This window comes from Meleagris gallopavo, chromosome 3 (assembly GCF_000146605.3).
Source record: "Meleagris gallopavo isolate NT-WF06-2002-E0010 breed Aviagen turkey brand Nicholas breeding stock chromosome 3, Turkey_5.1, whole genome shotgun sequence".
NCBI lineage: Eukaryota > Metazoa > Chordata > Aves > Galliformes > Phasianidae > Meleagris > Meleagris gallopavo.
The window spans coordinates 33,395,227-33,412,589 of NC_015013.2; the positions used below are offsets into that span (position 1 = coordinate 33,395,227).

General features: G+C 36.3%; 2 protein-coding genes across 2 annotated transcripts in view; both read right to left on the bottom strand.

Annotated features, from left to right (window-relative positions):
• Positions 1-1,106: 1,106 nt before the first annotated feature.
• LOC104910205 (dynein heavy chain 5, axonemal-like) lies at positions 1,107-17,357 on the bottom strand. The gene is made up of 12 exons (XM_031552742.1): positions 16,756-17,357; positions 16,308-16,494; positions 12,254-14,572; positions 12,075-12,149; positions 10,027-10,113; positions 7,995-8,066; positions 5,901-6,002; positions 4,261-4,447; positions 3,319-3,484; positions 3,133-3,226; positions 2,215-2,313; positions 1,107-1,292 (listed from the first exon to the last, which is right to left on the bottom strand). Exons 6-12 carry the CDS (start codon positions 8,031-8,033, stop codon positions 1,107-1,109), a joined length of 873 nt encoding a protein of 290 aa, XP_031408602.1. The 5' UTR covers positions 8,034-8,066; positions 10,027-10,113; positions 12,075-12,149; positions 12,254-14,572; positions 16,308-16,494; positions 16,756-17,357.
• Positions 16,980-17,363, bottom strand: part of LOC104910206 (dynein heavy chain 5, axonemal-like) — a 20,056-nt gene continuing 19,672 nt past the window's right edge. Inside the window, exon 20 of the mRNA XM_031552744.1 lies at positions 16,980-17,358. Coding sequence (XP_031408604.1) covers positions 16,980-17,358 — 379 coding nt within the window. The remainder of the gene's footprint in view (positions 17,359-17,363) is intronic.

Consider the following 17,363-nt stretch of genomic DNA (forward strand, 5'->3'; position numbering starts at 1 on the left):
AGCATGAAAGATAAAATAATCATGAGGGAGCTGTACAGGAGCACAAATTAAAACAGAATATTTCAGTCAGGTGGCAAAATAAGAATACAAAATTATAAATACTTAATTGATTGTAGGCAGTTTCTGAAAACTGCCCTTTACCCACAATAAAATACAGAAGGAAACCAAATGTTTTCTGTCAGATTTATTTTTTGTCTCCCAGCCTGTTACCTTAGTGTCTTCTTTGAGTTGGCTACACAAGTACATACATCTTGACTACCTATGCGTTGATGAAGTTTGTAACATCTTTTTCTTCTCACCTCCGTAACCATAATCTTGATTGAGTTTTCAGAGATAGTTTTAATCATTACTTTTCTAGCTGCTAACTTGAAATGTCATGTTCATTTTTACCCTTTTCTGTGGTTTAATACATGCTTAATATTTCGTCTAATGCAGGGGTTTTGCTATACTAATAGTTCTTCCAACCACAACAGAAAGGAAGTACAAAATTAGTCTCAGAACATATGTAAATAGCAAGCTTATTGTATATCTATCCTTCTTAATTTAAAGTGCCTCTTTGGCAACATCAGTACTCCTCATGTTCTTGCCCATGTAACACTATCCATAGATACACAGTAAATACAAGACTGAATGACATTCTGTCACTCACATATCTCATTCCAGAGCTGAATTGTAATTATGATCCCGGTATGTATTATCCCCTTTCTCAAACTGACTTTACTGTTCACTGAAGGCAAAACACAAATCTCAGGTGGAACTTTGCCAGTCTGTTCTTGGAGTTTATTTCTGAAGAATCTCAGCTCCAAGTTCTAACAGCTAAAGTACGGCTTGGTCCAAAAAAGCCACTGGGACAATATATTGAATATTGTATACTGATATACATTACATGCATTTCAGCAACAAGTTTTTCACAACACATAGTAAGTATGATTTGGCAGAATACTTAATTCTACATAAAATGAGTAGTCACAAGCTTAAAATTAACATGGGAATGAGGGCCTGGTAGGAAAACCAGCAGCTATTAAATTTACCTTTTAATAATTTTGATGCCTCATCTGTGACTTTACTTTTAGTTTTAACAAATGAAGATGAAATTATTAAAATTGTCACCTGTCCAGATCCCAGATTTTAGAAACACCTTCACGTAGATACGTCTTGCATGTGTTAATCATTTGATTAGTGATTTTAAGAAGAAGAGATGTCATGCGCTCTGATGTGTTGTAGTGTGGTGATGTACAATAGATCATACAGACTGCATTCATTAAACTGGGTATCTGTTCCACCATTGTAACCTATATCAGGAAAAAATGAGAAAGACAATAATTCAAATTTCCTAAAAACATAACTAATAATGTCATCACTCTGGGAATACTTTTATCAGTAATAAACATCTTTTGATTGTTTTTGTAGACATCAGTATGAATTGAAACATCTAAGTCACACACAGAATCCTAATGTACTCTGTCCAAAGAAAAGAGTGGGGAATTGGCTAAGCATATATGAACAGGCTTTCTTCCAGAGCTGGATTTTCTAGAGGAAAAACAGAGGCTGCACTCTTTTTGAACATGATCTCCAGTACATGAAGGCGTTGTAGTCTGATTTGCAAAAAGTAAGCTACCTGAGGAAAAAAGTTGTATGCTGGTACAAAAAAGTTGGCCTGCTGAAGAAAGTTCAAGAAGAAAGCTGGTCTTTGCTCATTTTGCCTACATCTGTACATAAAGAAATCTGAAAGGAGAAGGAAAGGCAATAGTAATCTGTATTTTACTGAGCATACTGAACCATAGAGTTCTCTGTCCCACAGAAAGATTCCACAGAAAATCAACAAGTCAGATATATTAGGAATATTAAGAAACCATCACAAGAGAAAATGACTGCCCTAAAACAGGTATAAAAGATTACTGCATCTAAAAGTCAAATCCAGGTAAAAGAGTGACTATCTGCAGAATAACAGCAGTAGAAAACATGAACTATTGCTTGTTTTCTCACACCTTTCAGTTATCTTCTGAAATGACAACAACTTTCTGTACAAAAAACTAATATTACCTCTGGCTTATTCAAAATGTGTTAATTCACAAATGCCATAGAAGTAAAGTTCTCTACTACCCAGTAAGCATAAGAGGTAAATACTGAACAAAAAGATATTTTCTTTCATTGGCAAAAGCCTTTTCTTGTCTAAATTTCATGTTAACTGTTTTTATTTAGAGTACTACTTACAGGAGAAGCCTTGGACAGTAGAGCAAAAAATTTATCCAGTGTATACAGATATCTCACATTGTCTTTAGCTTCATTGGCAGCAATCGTTATACTACCATCCTGAAGGGGAAAAAAAAAGAAGAAAAGAATACTGTTAAAATTTAGAGAAGAGGTTCTTGTACTTTTACAATTCATGCTGCAATTCCAAAACTTGATGATGGCACAATAGCACAGCTTTGATAATCCAATTTAATTTTTAGAATTGTCTAGAATGATTTTAACGTGGTACTACTGTTTTTTAAATTACCGGTTCTACAGAACGAAGAACTGACAAGTTCTCTAGAATATATCAGGGCGCTTCCATCTCAAGCATCTCTTTTTAATAAGCACTTGTTAGGGCAAATGAGATATGACTATTTTCCTAAACTATTTCCAAAACAGGAGAATACCTTTATAAAGAGTAGAAGATCTACATCCTGGCGTTTTCAGGTGTCAAATTGTCTGTTCACTGCTTACAATTTGTTTTCTGGCCTGTCTACAATTTTGACTGCTAATTTTAGATAACAGGTATCCGCTCCTCTGAAGAAGTAGTTATGCTACAAGAAGCAGCCTGTTTTCAATAATTCTAGAAACAATATGATAAACTTTCAGACATCACAACTGTTGAACTGCATAGGGTACAGCTGGAGAGACAAAGTATTGTTGTATTTCTGTGTTGCTTTAGTTTTGCACTATTCCACTCAGTGTCTTTAAGTCTGACTTCCTTTCAAGTTATCTATTTAACTTCAGGATCATTGGTGTTACGTATTTCAACAAACCACAGTATAAAAAGAACATAAACACACAACTATTCTTAGCATTGTGTACTCACTTCTCAGTGTATAACAAATGCAGTACTGAATTAGTTTTAAAAAACTTTTATTAAAACATAGTAATTACCAACTCTTTCCACTGCTTTAATGTCTTCGATCTTGCAGCCTGAAGAATACTTATAGTTTTCTTTACTCTTGAACTCTTTATGTCATCTAAAAGGCTTTGAAGAAGGAAACACACTTAAATCTCTCTTGGAATTAGAGTTTATTTATTTATAATTAAAAAATAAATAAATAAAGCTTCTTTCTTAACCTATTAAATAATGACATTCTTGACTTCCAATGTTCCAGCTCTGCAGATGGACCAATGTCATCAGCTTCCCTTCTCATTTGCTCACTCTCCACTAACACTTGTCTGATCTGTTTGATCCAAATCATTAACACCTCTTCAAGTTTCTCAGTGATCTCTGTGTTACTGCCTTCAAAATCAAAAAAGAGCACAGTCTCATGAGTTCCAAAAAGTCTTAAACTACGTTTTTAACTACAGAGATGAAATGTTTTTGGCTAAGACTCCATGTAAACTGAGTATATTCAAATCACTGCCAACAACAGGAAAAGATTAAGATTATAACAAGATGCACATATATATGTCTTACCTCTTTTTAAGAGCCATCAGTTCTCTTCTGGAAGTTAGTCTACCTAGGCTAATACAAGGTAGAAGTATTGAGTAGTTTGGTGTGACTTCACTCTGAAATTCCTTGCAGTGATAAGAAATGGTGGAAGGTTACTGTTCAAAGAGATATAACCACCCATTTTCTTACGTATTTATATATACATGTGTCCGTGCGTGTGTGTGTGTGTGTATGTGTGTGTGTGTGTGTGTGTGTATGTCTTTTTTTGACTCACAGTCCTTGGATTTAATAGTGGATAAGATTTCCCCAGTGTCAAAGAAAGCAAAGAATATACACCAGTCTTCACTTGGCAATTACTTAGCCAGCAAATCAGGAAGGATGGAGGCCAGTGTCTACGTGATCTGGCAAGGAACTTCCTAATTAAGATAAATGAACTAAAGGACAGAATTGATGATTTTGTGATTAGACAGTATTAAATCTGACAAGAGTCACCAGAAAAATGTATATAGGTCATGGAAGCTGAATTAATTCTTCAAAATAAATGTTTACTAATGACATAACATTTATTTTCTTAGGAATAGCATCACTATCCAAGTGCTCGCATTGCTGTAGGAATTATTTACCTGCAGTTATGTAGTCAGATGGGTTCTGTAAATTACTGATATAAGTATCAATATCCACTTCTGCAAGCTGAATTCTATCTTCCAGATTCTGTCTTGATGATGACAAGGTATCCACAAATCTATCGACGGAATATAGAAAATCTTGTATCTGGCTGCTCTTCAGACCTTCTTTCACAGCTCCCCAGTGCTATTTGTTTAACAAGTAATGAAAGAAAAAGAAAAGAAATAAAAAAAGAAAAAGTAAAATAAGGATCATGCATTCTTATGCTCCTTAAATTATTTATTTATTAGAAAGCTATTTCTTATTTTTGGCAGTATATTAAAGTTTATCAGTAAAGCTCTCTAAACGTGCTCATCAATACTATGGCATAAACATTTCAAAGTGTGCATTGATTTAATTATTCTGTTAGATAACATCTTAAGTAGGATGGAATCATTTTTTTCAGAGTGTCTGGTATGATGCTATGTTTTGGTTTTAGGAGAAAAACAATGTTCATAACACACTGACGTTTCTGTTAAGCAGTGTTGCCAAGAGCCAAGGCCACTCACAGTGAAGGGCCCAAGGAGCACGGAGGGAGCAGAACTGGGACAACTGACTTAAATTGGCCAAAGGGATAGTCCATACCATATGAAACTACGTGAAAGGAGTTTTGAACAGGGTAGGAGTTCATTTCACTCTCTTCCACTGCTCAGGGGACTGGCTGAGCAATTTACATGTGCATAACATACATACATATACATGTATTTGTCATAATCATTATCCTTTTGTTTTTCTCTATCTTAGTAAATAGTAAATTTAGTAAATTTATCTCAAGCCATGAGTTCTACTTTGTTTTCTTTTCAATTCTCTCCTCCATCCCACTGGAAAGGAGGGGAGTGAACAAATGACTGTGCTGCTGAGCCACCTGATGAGTTAAACCAGATAAGAAGACAGAAATTAGCATGAGGCTCCCAAAAAGTAAGACACCTCCATGTTCTCACACTCAATTTTCTTTATTGTTTTTTCCCCACTCTGATTTGGCAACTTCCAAACAGAGAAAATAGATTCTAATCTCCTTTATTACTCCGAGTTTTGAGAAAATGCGAGCATAAACTAATAGGATTTGACACTACCATTCTCAGAAGACTCTGAGGTTTATTACATTTTTTACTTCTGAACATGTACTTCTAGAAGAAACAGAACCAACTGTGATGCTTTGCAAGCTCCACTAAACAAAGGACAACTAAACGATGCTGGATAACCCAGCCACGACAGCACCTCCTGTCTACACTCTAGAATAAAACTATGGACAGATCTTTAGTTTTATCAGAAGGACTTGGAACTTCTTTCAAACCAAGCTTAATACAGTTAGAATTAAATCATCACAGTTTTGCCTTAGAATGGAATGGAATGGAATGACTGTTATGCCATTTTCTTCTTTGTCATGAGCATTGCAACTGCTGATATTACTTGAAAATAAGCAATAACTATATGAATTTGAAACACTTAAATACAAATTGCATGACTGTCATAAAGGCCTATATTAGACTTGCATATTTTTATGGCCAGCTTTTTGTTCATCAGATGCGCAACGTACAACAGTCACTTACCTTAATTCCAAAAGTTCTTGAGAAAAACAAAAAACTATCTATTTGATTACCTGTTGGGATTTAAGCGCTGGTATCATGATCTGGGACAGGAACAATTCCAGACCCTGAAGGATATTTCCATTAGAACAATCGAAGATGCCAAAATTCACCTCCTTTGGGAAGAAGCAGAAGGTAATAAAATGTATGTAAAACTTTTACATTATACTATTTCAGTAAAATTCAATACAGATATAGCTCATAACTTCCTACATTTCATGAGGACACTGCCCCCCGATACAGAATTTGCTTTTACTATTGATTAAAATTCAGCTGGAAATTCTAGGACTTGCCATACCCACCAGAAAAATCTGTCTCATATTGTAGCAAATATACTTCAGTAATCAGTTAAGATTAACCACTTAATATCAATACATTAATCGTAAGACAATTTTATGTCTATATTTTTCCAGTAGAGGAACAGCATCCATCTATCACAAGCGTCTAAAAACTGCATGCCTTCCAGTGTTACTCATATATGGGCTAGCTGGCTATTCTGTTACTGCCATTTTGCCTATAAATGTATATAATTCTGAGCCCGGACCATGTGCTCTTTACCACCCATACTGTCTAGCTATTATGGCTCTGTGTGTATTTCTTGTTAGCAGAAAGGGAGCCGCATTCATAACTTCTGAACTGCACATACACTGAATTTTTTTGGCTTCATCATAATGAAAGCTTCACTGATCTGGAGAGAGTATTCAGTAGTGATTTGGAAGCTTCTACTCCCAACTTTTTCCTGTGCAAAGACAGCAATTCTTAAGTGTTTTTGGAATGGCAAGTGCAAATTAATTTCTGGAGAGGATTTGAAACAAAAGATTCAGCTATTTCTCAAGAGAAATAGGAGAGGGAAATCCTTCTATTTCTGTGATTTTGAGATTCCCTTTCCAAATATCTCTACACAGCTCTGCAGGACAAACCAAAATTTGCTAAACCAGTCTGAGCCCCAAGCTTCATCAGTGTGAAGACTGTCTGACTTAAAAGTACAGTTGTTTTACCTTCTGTGCCATCTGAAAATATTGCCTTACCTGCAGAATCAAGTTTGACAGCCCCTGCCAAAAAAAGGTGACCACAAGAAAACCAGAGAGAAGACACCAAGGCAATTAACTGAATTCAAACAACCATTTGGACAGGTACCCAACTGAAGTAGGACTGATGGAGCCAGACAATAGGAACCTTATAAACTACTCCAGCACTTCTGGATCAGGTATTTGTAAAACTACTGCTATAAAGCACACAGTCAGGAACTGAAGTACTAATTTCCATGACCGTAAGTGAAGAACATTTGTTACTACTTTTCCTTGCTCAAATAGAACACGTTAGCCTATTAGTGAAGAATAAAAAGAAAATATCTGTATTACTAAAAAGAGTGCATGAATATTTTTGAAAAGATAATTTCAGGGTTATTACATTTTCCTCTTTCGTGTCTACCTTTTAGAATTATAGAATGGCCTGGGTTGAAAAGAACAATAATGATCATCCAGTTTTAACCTCCTGCTATGTGCAGGGTCGCCAACCAGCAGACCAGGCTGCCCAGAGCCACATCCAGCCTGGCCTTGAATGCCTCCAGGGATGCATCCACAACCTCCTTGGGCAAAACGGATGGACCTCCTTCACGAAAAACTACAGCAAGTATTTCCTATGCAAACATGGGTATCTCTGAAAGCAATAAAAGGTTGTTCTGGTACTTTTGTTATACCCCAATAAAGCTCTTAGGAACAGAAAATCATTGCTTTAATTTCAAGGATGAACATTATTTTAAATATTTTAGAAGACAGAGCTATTTAAATACAGCATGTCCAAAATTCAGGTTCATTCATTATCAGAAAATCTATGCATCAAGGACTATATCCCTTGCCTCTACTAAATTTATTTTTCATGGTACATTAATAATGAATTTTTGTTATTAAATTTTTGTTTTTAATAATATTGCAGATAGCTACTTTTGTAATTATTAGAACATTACTTACTCACAAATATATTTTTGATGAAAAAAAACTTTTGTTAAAAACACAGCTAAGCATTTTCATGAAAACACTCCCCACTTCCTTTTCTGATTCCAGTAAAGGTTTAAGAATTTTAAGTGCACTGCAAGATTTTTGACTGACCTGGCAAACATTTGATGTAGTTATAACTTTATCTGACATCCTTAGGAAAAACGCACAGATTCCTGTAAAGTTCTGTGAAAAGCACAAAATACATAAAGATAAAAAGAATACACATTTACAGTAAAAGTAATCTACTTAATAACACGTTGAAAACAAAATTTAGTATATATTACTGAAAAAAGTAGTGAACATTGTAAGATATTTAAGCATATCAGAAACACCCATCTGGACTGAGCAGTCCAATATCACATCTCTGACGTGAAAATGCAGTTTAGGGAAAGCTTGTGAGCTAGGCTACTTTCTGTGCTCTGTTCCATCACATTCACATTACCTCACCACCTGCAATACATGTCTGAGAGCTGCTGGATAACATGTTCCTGTCTAGTCATTTTAGCATCCATTTATGGACCTATCCACAATACTGTCTAATCCTTTTTTTGATTCTGTTGACATAAGTTCAGTGAAGAAAACTAAATATATACTCAGCTTTCAAATATTTAGAATTCATTTCATATATACTTAGACCGACCAGAATGAATCATCTTAAAAGCATCTTCTTTTTTTTTTAACTAACTGAAAGATTATTCAAAACTTCTGATTCAAATATTTTAGACACAAATTTTCATTCTTTTTTTTTTTAATGGACTGCAGTAATGTAAGTTTCAGATCAGTTCTGCAAACCACGCTTATTTTTAATCTATTAATTAAAATAACTAAAAAAATTTAGAAAAGACCTTTCCAATTGACGCAGCTCACAAATTGTTCAAAAGAACAAATAGTCCTGTTTACAACAAATACAATTCAGTTGAACAATGTAATGTGTATTATTCTTTGTTGTACATTGAACTGCTTGTACACAGTACCATCATGCTGGACAGTATGGGCATGTCCAAACAGAACATCAAATGCTTTCTACTGGAAAAAGAGAACTCATGAAAATATAATTTTGTGCAGGAAAATATCAACTTTGGCCAAATATTCTATTTTTCAGTAAGAAATCTCAAGTAGAAATTTAGTGCCACTGAAGCTTAAAATCTAGTCATTTTCAATCTATTCATGAATTGGAAAAAAATCCAAGCCATTTCTTATTTTCATTTTTTATTATTTTAATTATCCTTTTAATGGTTAAGCAATGAAAACTCTCCAGGCTTCCAGAGTGCAGTACTGACAAAGTTCTCTTGATGATAGTTTGCTTCAAAAATAGAAAAATTCATCCACATCTCATGATTATTTTTTTATTCTTCACTTCCTGTGAAAAATGGCAAAGAAGCTCTCACACAGCAATACCAGAGAGTAATGCTTTCATACTTTCCCATTCTCCAGACACTTCTCTCCCTAATCCTCTGAAAGCAGGAAAGAATTCTGCAGCTGTCTTTTATAACAAACACGTTAACAATGTCAGTGTAAGCACAATGGGAAGACAAAACCAAAAAATCATTTCAATGCCTTATTCAAAGAAAATTGTAGATGGTACACCTAATTGCCCCCAGAAGAAATCAACAGAAAGAAAATAAATTAGAAATCTTAATGACACTCCTGAATAATACTTCAACATTACATAAGGATGTAGGTATAAGAACTAGAATTAAATAAAGGAATTAATAAATATATTTTTGGAGTAATGGGTAGTGTTATTATGTTCTATTACGATAAAGGGATAACACCATTGTCTGAGAGAACCACTGCCATAGCACAAATAGAAGGAAATAAAACAACAACACTGAAAATGTGAGATGCCACGTTAAACAGGTCAACAAAAATGTTGAGACCTACAATTTTTAGCAAGGTTTTATTTGACTTTCTCTCTTATCAGACAGCAAAATCCACCAATCTCCACTTCTTTTCAGATCAGATTCACTACCGTTAAATTCCAATCTCGGTTCAAGAAACATGGGGAGAACGTGGACTAAGTTCTTGAATACTAAACGTGATTTATAAAAAGTTGCTTCAACACTACACAACTGTTACAGTGCTCTTTTCTTCCTTTACATTTTCCTTTGCAAAAGTCAACTAAGAAATTCTTCAACCATACCTCTGTAGAACCTGTGGTAAGAAATAACTTCTTCTGAAGGAAACTGTTGGTTGATCCATCTGACCTCAGTGAAGCATTTGGTGTTTGCTAGCAATTGAATTATAAATACAAGGTTAATACAATAAAAACTACCCTTATAGACATACATTTATCATATTTGAATATGTGAATAACAACTAAGCACATTGTGAATCAGTAATATCCAGGTAGAAATTGTGAAGTTGGATTTATTTGGGAAATAAGCCAATTAATTAATTTGACTGTACCCAGTAAACAGTTTCCTTATCTTGTTATTTCAGAAAAAAAATTGAAGAATAATGAAAAAAAATCAGAAAATATGTAATGCAAGTGAATATGAAGTGCTTAATGGAGCAATTTCCTCCATGGAAGCAAACTAGATGTCTCACAGAAAGAGTCATGTGACTAGTCTGCAAAGTCCAACTGTGAGCAAGGTTTTAAAGGAACTCCATCAGTTGGATCCTGCCAACAACATGGATAAATTTTGTTCTATGCCCATATCTCTAATCATGTATCACCCTGAAAAACTTTCTTTCAGAGAAGTCTTGTCTCTCACTCCCCTCCACTGAGACATCCCTCTTCATTACAACCTCCTCTCTCTGAAGCAACAAAAACATGTAAGCCTGATCAAGACCTACTTCCTTCTACTCTTCCTTCCTACTCATTTTCTGACATAGACATAAACAGAAAATCATTTGTGAAACCCTTCAAGAATAGAAGAGAAAATTATGTGGAAAAGGCTTATGAACACCTCTCTTCCAAGTTCGAAGAGAGAACTCTTCCTAAAAAGTCAAACTTTCAGTTCCTGCTGGACCAAATTATGTGAGGTATGACATACATCACCTTCCACACCAAATCATATTTTCTTACCACTATGCACAGTCTCAAAAATAAAAAAAATAAAAAAAAACCCACCTATTAAATGCAGAAATGAAAAATTTCATTTAAGCCAAGTTGGACATTTATTTCTGCCTTGTCAGTTACGGAAAACACTTTCAAGATCTTAGTTTCATCTTGACTCAAGTCAGAAGAACGTGTTCACCCCAGAAACGTGCATATGCAGTCCCAGTGAAAGGAAAAACTGTTTTTACAGCTGAGCTGATTCTGTGCTTTGCAAAGTCTCTAAGCAATTCCAGTAATATTCAGAAATATAGCTTACAATGAATGTGTAATTCCTTCTTGCACTCAAGAGAATCAAGCACTAACCATCAGTTTTTCTCCCCAACAAGCCTAAAATACCATCTTCACCCATTAGTCCATCATAGCATAGTTCCTCAGTGACATAACCAGAAAGAATTGTGGTAGGACTTCAGCAGTTCAGGGAGCTCAGTCACATTAGGAAATTTCAAGATCATTTGGCACCTTCTCATATCACGTGCTCAGTGGAAGTTGAATATATGATTTTGGTTTTTATAAACAGGCTCCTCAAAATGGAAAGGAAGAGAAATACAGCTTTGGGACCACAACCACTATATTTTTATTTATCATTTTCCAAGCTTAACATTCTTCTCTGAAGCATGAAACAGACCAGAATATGAAGAAACCTTAATCTAGAAAGAAATTTTTCTCCCTCTTGAATCCGTGCTTTGACCATAATGGAGTTGGACAAAGAGATTCTTACTCTGACAGTTCCCCATTCCTATAATACTTATGTCAGCCCATCTAGTCCTTTTAAACTCTGAATTCTGTGGATACTTGACCTCAACTATGTGTTGCTTTTTGTTGTTTTTTTTTTATTTATTTCTTGAAGACTGGATTAATATTTTATTGTCCATTTTTATGTTACTTTTTATGTAAATAAGAACAGCATCAAACAATGCCACAGGGCATTCTCCTGTTTCCATGCAAGTCAAGATGGTAGTGTCTGAAGAATGAGATTCAGGTTCTTTTCCATTTTCTTTGGCATAAAGAAAAAAAAAGTTGCTAAAAGTTTGCTAAGATTTCTTGAATTTTGCTACAGTTACGTAATTTCAAAAAAAAAAAAAAACCAACAAAAAGCTACTTCTGCAGAAGTGATAATAGAAACATACCTGCAAAACATCTTGGTAAAAGAACAGTAACTTTTTAAGTCCGTTAGGAGCAAAGAATTGTTCTATAAGTTGAAACTAAAAACAAAATTACAACAGCATTAATTGTGAAGCGATTTCAAAGAACTGGAAAATTTGGAAAGGTATTTAATACCAATAATTTAATGATAATAAATATTTACCTTGTCATCAGAAATAATGGCCTCCTCCACTTGCTGCTCACTTAAGTCTATTCCATCTGATAACTTTGATATCAAATACTTGTGTCTTTCATCTATCTGAGCTCTTCTCTCCTCTTTGGTGACTTTAGCTTGCTTAGCTAGCTCTTTCCTAGTTTCACTGGAAAGTACTATACTTTTCTTACCAATTGTCTAGAAAATAAAAGTTTGTTACAGAGAGATCATTTTTCCCCACAGTTATTTTATATTGCATTTAAGGATTGTATTTTTTATTGTTAATCTTTAAGGTGTTTTCATAACTACTTCAAGCAAGACTGTGAAAAGATTGTATCAAAGGAAAAGAAAGCAAAAATAAAAATCAGTATTACTTATTAAAAATCACTAATAATTAACTTGTTAGTTCAAAATTACTTCCCAGCATAAAGCACTTACCATAGAAACTTCAGAGCAGGACCTCAGGATCAGATATGGATCCTGACACTGTAATGGCTCTTATTTCAAATCTCAGCTTTATGAATCTAGCTTTCAAACTTCTAAACGTCCATACTCCAGATCTGGGACCAGACCCATTACTACCCTCTCGGCATTTTAACATACAGTATCAAGTTATTATCTCAGTGGAAAAGAAAATAAAACAAATCCACTATAGAATCAGCTACCACTGAAACAAATAAACAATTGATGTTTAATATGCAAGTTATATAGAGGAAGTAGAAAAGTGGTAAAGAAGAAAAGTTATGTAGACAAAAGGTTTTTTAAAGTCTTCATAACAATGTGAACAGACTAAATATGTTAACTAATATTTTTAAGTCAACAGTTAATCTTCAGAAGCTGTACAGAGAAGAAAAGATTTGGGTCAAAAAGTCACCAGGCTAAGCATTCCTCTTTGCACATAGCTCCCAATAATGCAAGTGCCTGGAACACCTAGAGTGTTCTTGTAACTCACAATTTTTAATGGAGAAAAACAATGATAAATTTCTTCATCTTGCCAGTACTCTCAATTAGGAACTGCAGTTTAACAATCCTTTTTTAGAACAGAATTGTTTGTAATCAATCAAACAAACACACAAACAAAACCAACCAAAAAAAAAAAAAACACCAAAAAAACCCACCCAAATATCAGCAGCTGTTGGTCAGTACCATTCTCATGTTTCTATAAGACCCACTGTTTCTGACTCAGAGTTCCTTCTTCTCCTGTACAGATCCCTGTCTTATATGTCAGTCTCTTATAATCTCTGGGCCCCATGTTAACAGCTGGATCTCTTGTGTATGCCTTTCTTGAGGCAGTATTCAGTTTCTCTTTCCCCCAGGTCAAATGTAATTCAACAAAGCCAAAAAATTCCCACATTATGTAACATAAAATTATTAGAGATAACAAGGATTTACATGCTTATAGTTGTTAAATCTTTATAAGCATTACAGCAATATAGCTTTTACTTTCTCTGGTTGCAGTTTTTTTCTTATTTATGTCTTAGTAAGGATACTAGAAGCCAAATTCTAAATGTAATTTCTTCTGTGCTGTTTCACCAAAAGTATAAGATGACCAAACTTAATTTAATATATGCCGCCTTGGTGTCTGAGGTGGAGGAGCACAAGAGAAGGAAAACACAGTGTTCTGCAGTGTTGCAGGGGAAAAAAATAAATAAATAAAAGAAAATAAAACCTACCACTTTTTAAAATATATTTTACCTCTGATTCACAACTTATGGGAGAAACTCATTTTGATGCAGCATAAAATAAACTAACATTTGTGCCAGACCTTGACTGGATCCAGAAAGAATTAATATAATCTGAATTATTTTAGTTAAAGAAGCCTGCTCAGAGCTATGGATGGAAAGGACTCAACTCCCTTCACAAATTAAGCCAGTCCATTTAAAGTAACATGAGATATTGAGGTGCTACAGATATGACATTATTCAAATATTCTTAACTAATATAAATCTTCATCTCGGCAAAGAAAAGAGATGATGAAAAATACTATGAAACAAAAGCCCAATAACACAGATGGAGGGCATAGAAAGTAAACAGCCTAACGCTATATGCTTTTGAGTGTTTCTACTTCCTTATAGTCAATAGATTAAGAGAACTCTGTACCATCTAGTATCAGACCAAACTTTGTCTAACTTTGTCAATGACAATTTCAAGAGCAAGTTGTACAGAAGAAAATTTAACAGGCAAAAGGCAGCTGAGTCACCACCTCTATTAGAATGAATACACTTGCCGGAAGAACAGAAGCCCAAGATGATCCTGTGACAGCAGATTGTAGTTCAGTGCTCTTTGTCTTTAGGACCCCTCCAAGTCTACGATACTTACTTTCCGTGCCTAGGGAAAAAGAAGCAATGTAGAATACATGAGTTTTAGTAAAAACCTTTAGAAACTGTTAGGGGAATATCTTCTAATTGCTTTTATCAATTGCAAAGAATACTTAGAATACCTACTGATAGGGGAAGGGCTTATAACAAACAAGCCCAATAATTTAAGGTACTAGCTTGAAGAAACCTGATCTGGAAAAATCACAGATTGAAATATTATCGCTTTTCACACCTGCTATTCTCATCCTATTATTCCTCCTCTATCTAAACTCAGATTGTCAGGCTCTGTCTGGCAAACTTGCTACCTGCAGACAGTTAACAGCTTGTACCCATGAACATCTGAAGAATAAAGACTGCTAATGTTTGCAATAAAAACAAGACATCTGTTATTAGCGTAAACATCTTTTGTTGATTGTCTAAGCCTCCTTTAGAGCTTCTGAAGATTTCTAATTTTTATTTAATCTAAAATTTAGCAAATCCATTTTTTTCTCCTAGAAATGATAATTAGAATATTAAAAGTAATTTCAGTGACAAGTAAGAATATTAATGTTTTCTTGATACTAAGTAAAATAACATTACAGCGAGTCACATTATTTATTTTTTTGTCGAGTTCTATGTTTTAAATAGTTTCTTCATACAGAAGAAAAGATAGACAAAATGCACTGTGTTCTCCTCAGCTAACAAGCCAGTCATTTCAGGGTAGATTATCAAGTTGGGCAGGTATATCTTTCCCTTTCTGAATCCACACTAGACATCAGTCAGCTCCCTCAGTGTTTGTGAGTCCATCCTACCAGAGCCCATGGACTCGCTTTTGTTCAGTTTGCTTAAGTATTCCCTGGTCTGGTATAAGAGGATGAGGTTAGAGAGTCCTTAAGCAAAATGGACATATCTAAGACCACGGGTTACAGCCAGGAATGCTGAAGGAGATGGTGATGTCCTTGAGGAGCCATGCTCAATAATCTTTGAGCTATTCAATCTATTATCACTGCTAATATTTTTGAGAAAAGAGATATCATGCTATATGCCATACTGTATACTATACTACTAATTTTAATTCCAGAAAAATTGTTCTAATCGCATTACTATGATTCAACACTAGGAACTGTGTTAAGAGATTGGAATTAGCACTATATTTGGACCTATAAATATATGCATGTGCATGTACTTATATGTACTTATTCATAAAGCTGAAAAGTGTATGTTGTGGTTCCTACGCTGGGACATTCCTAAGTGCATGTATCACTCAGCGTATGTGAACAACTGATAAACATTTAAATACTTCACTAAATTATCTGTTGCTCATATTGTTCCTGGATTTTTTTCCCCTGTAGGGTAAACAGGAAGTATAATAGAATCATAGAATGGCCTGGGTTGAAAAGTACTTCATAGATCATCGAATTTCAACCCCCTGCTGTTTGCAGGGTCACCAACAGGCAGACCAGGCTGCCCAGAGCCACATCCAGCCTGGCCTTGAATGCCTCCAGGGATGGGGCATCCACAGCCTCCTTGGGCAACCTGTTCCAGTGTGTCACCACTCTCTGTGTGAAAAACTTCCTTCTAATATCTAACCTAAACCTCCCCTGTCTCAGTTTAAAACCATTCTCCCTTGTCCTATCACTATCCACTCTCATCAACGGTCATTCTCACTCCTGTTTATACACTCCTTTCAGATATTGAAAAGCCACAATGAGGTCTCAGCCGAGCCTTCTCTTCTCCACAGTAATTACCATTGCTCTCTCTCTTACCCTTTTTTAGAGCAATGAGAGGCGGACAGAGTTCAGTGTCAGTTTTGGATGAGAGCCGCATTCTCCCCAGTTGCGCTGACTCCTGCTGCGCAGGGAGATCAGGAGAGGAGCGCAGCTCATCTCTCCCCGTGAGCTCAGCCTCATCTCCCACAGCCTCCTCCATCTCCACCGCCACTCAACAATTGACCTAAATCAACAAAACAGAAAATGACTCTATAACGCGAAACTGTTAACAACCAATCACACTGTCAGTACGTGCATCCCTGTTGTACCATCACAGAATCACAGAGTGGTTAAGGCTCGAAAAGACCTCTAAGATCTTGCAGTCCAACCCATCCCCGCCATGCCCACTGACCACGTCCCTCAGTGCCACATCCACACGGCTCCCGAACACGTCCAAGGACGGTGACCCCCCCACCTCCCTGTGCATCCCGTGCCACTGCCTCACCGCTCTATTCTGAGAAGAAACGTTTCGCCCCGCCAATCCCACCTCCGCCGATCCCCCCGCGCCGGGCTGCGTCCTGCCGAGCTCCCTGCTCGGTCTCAGTGCTCGCAGCCTTTCTGGCACTGCCCGCAGCTGCTATGGCAACCCCTACACAAACGCAGCTGCCAGGCTGCGAGTTACAACGCGTTTGTCCCCGTTTCCCACGAGCTTCTAATTTAACTCCTCTCCTACGCGTTTTTTAGCGTCCCGCGGTGTTGTATGACACAAAGCTCCAGGCAAGCAGCAGCCCCGCGCCTCGGCAGACCCCAGAGCCACCGCGAAAACAGCCAAGAAGAACGACACCGACTCATGCTATTGGCTTCTACATTTAATTTATTGAAGTGATGTGAAATCCACAGGGGCCGCAAAACGCCCCGATAGCCGTCCCCGAAGGACCAGCCCGCAACACCGAAGAACTCTCCCACCTCCGACTGACAACACGGCGCAGACGCGGGTGAGGCAGCGCAAGGCGCACGCGTGCCTCCCGAAGAGCGAGGGGAAGCTGTGCGCTTGCCCTGCGCCTGCGTGCTCGGCCGTGACGCCGGGGTCTGGCTCGGCTCATGCGCGCTGCC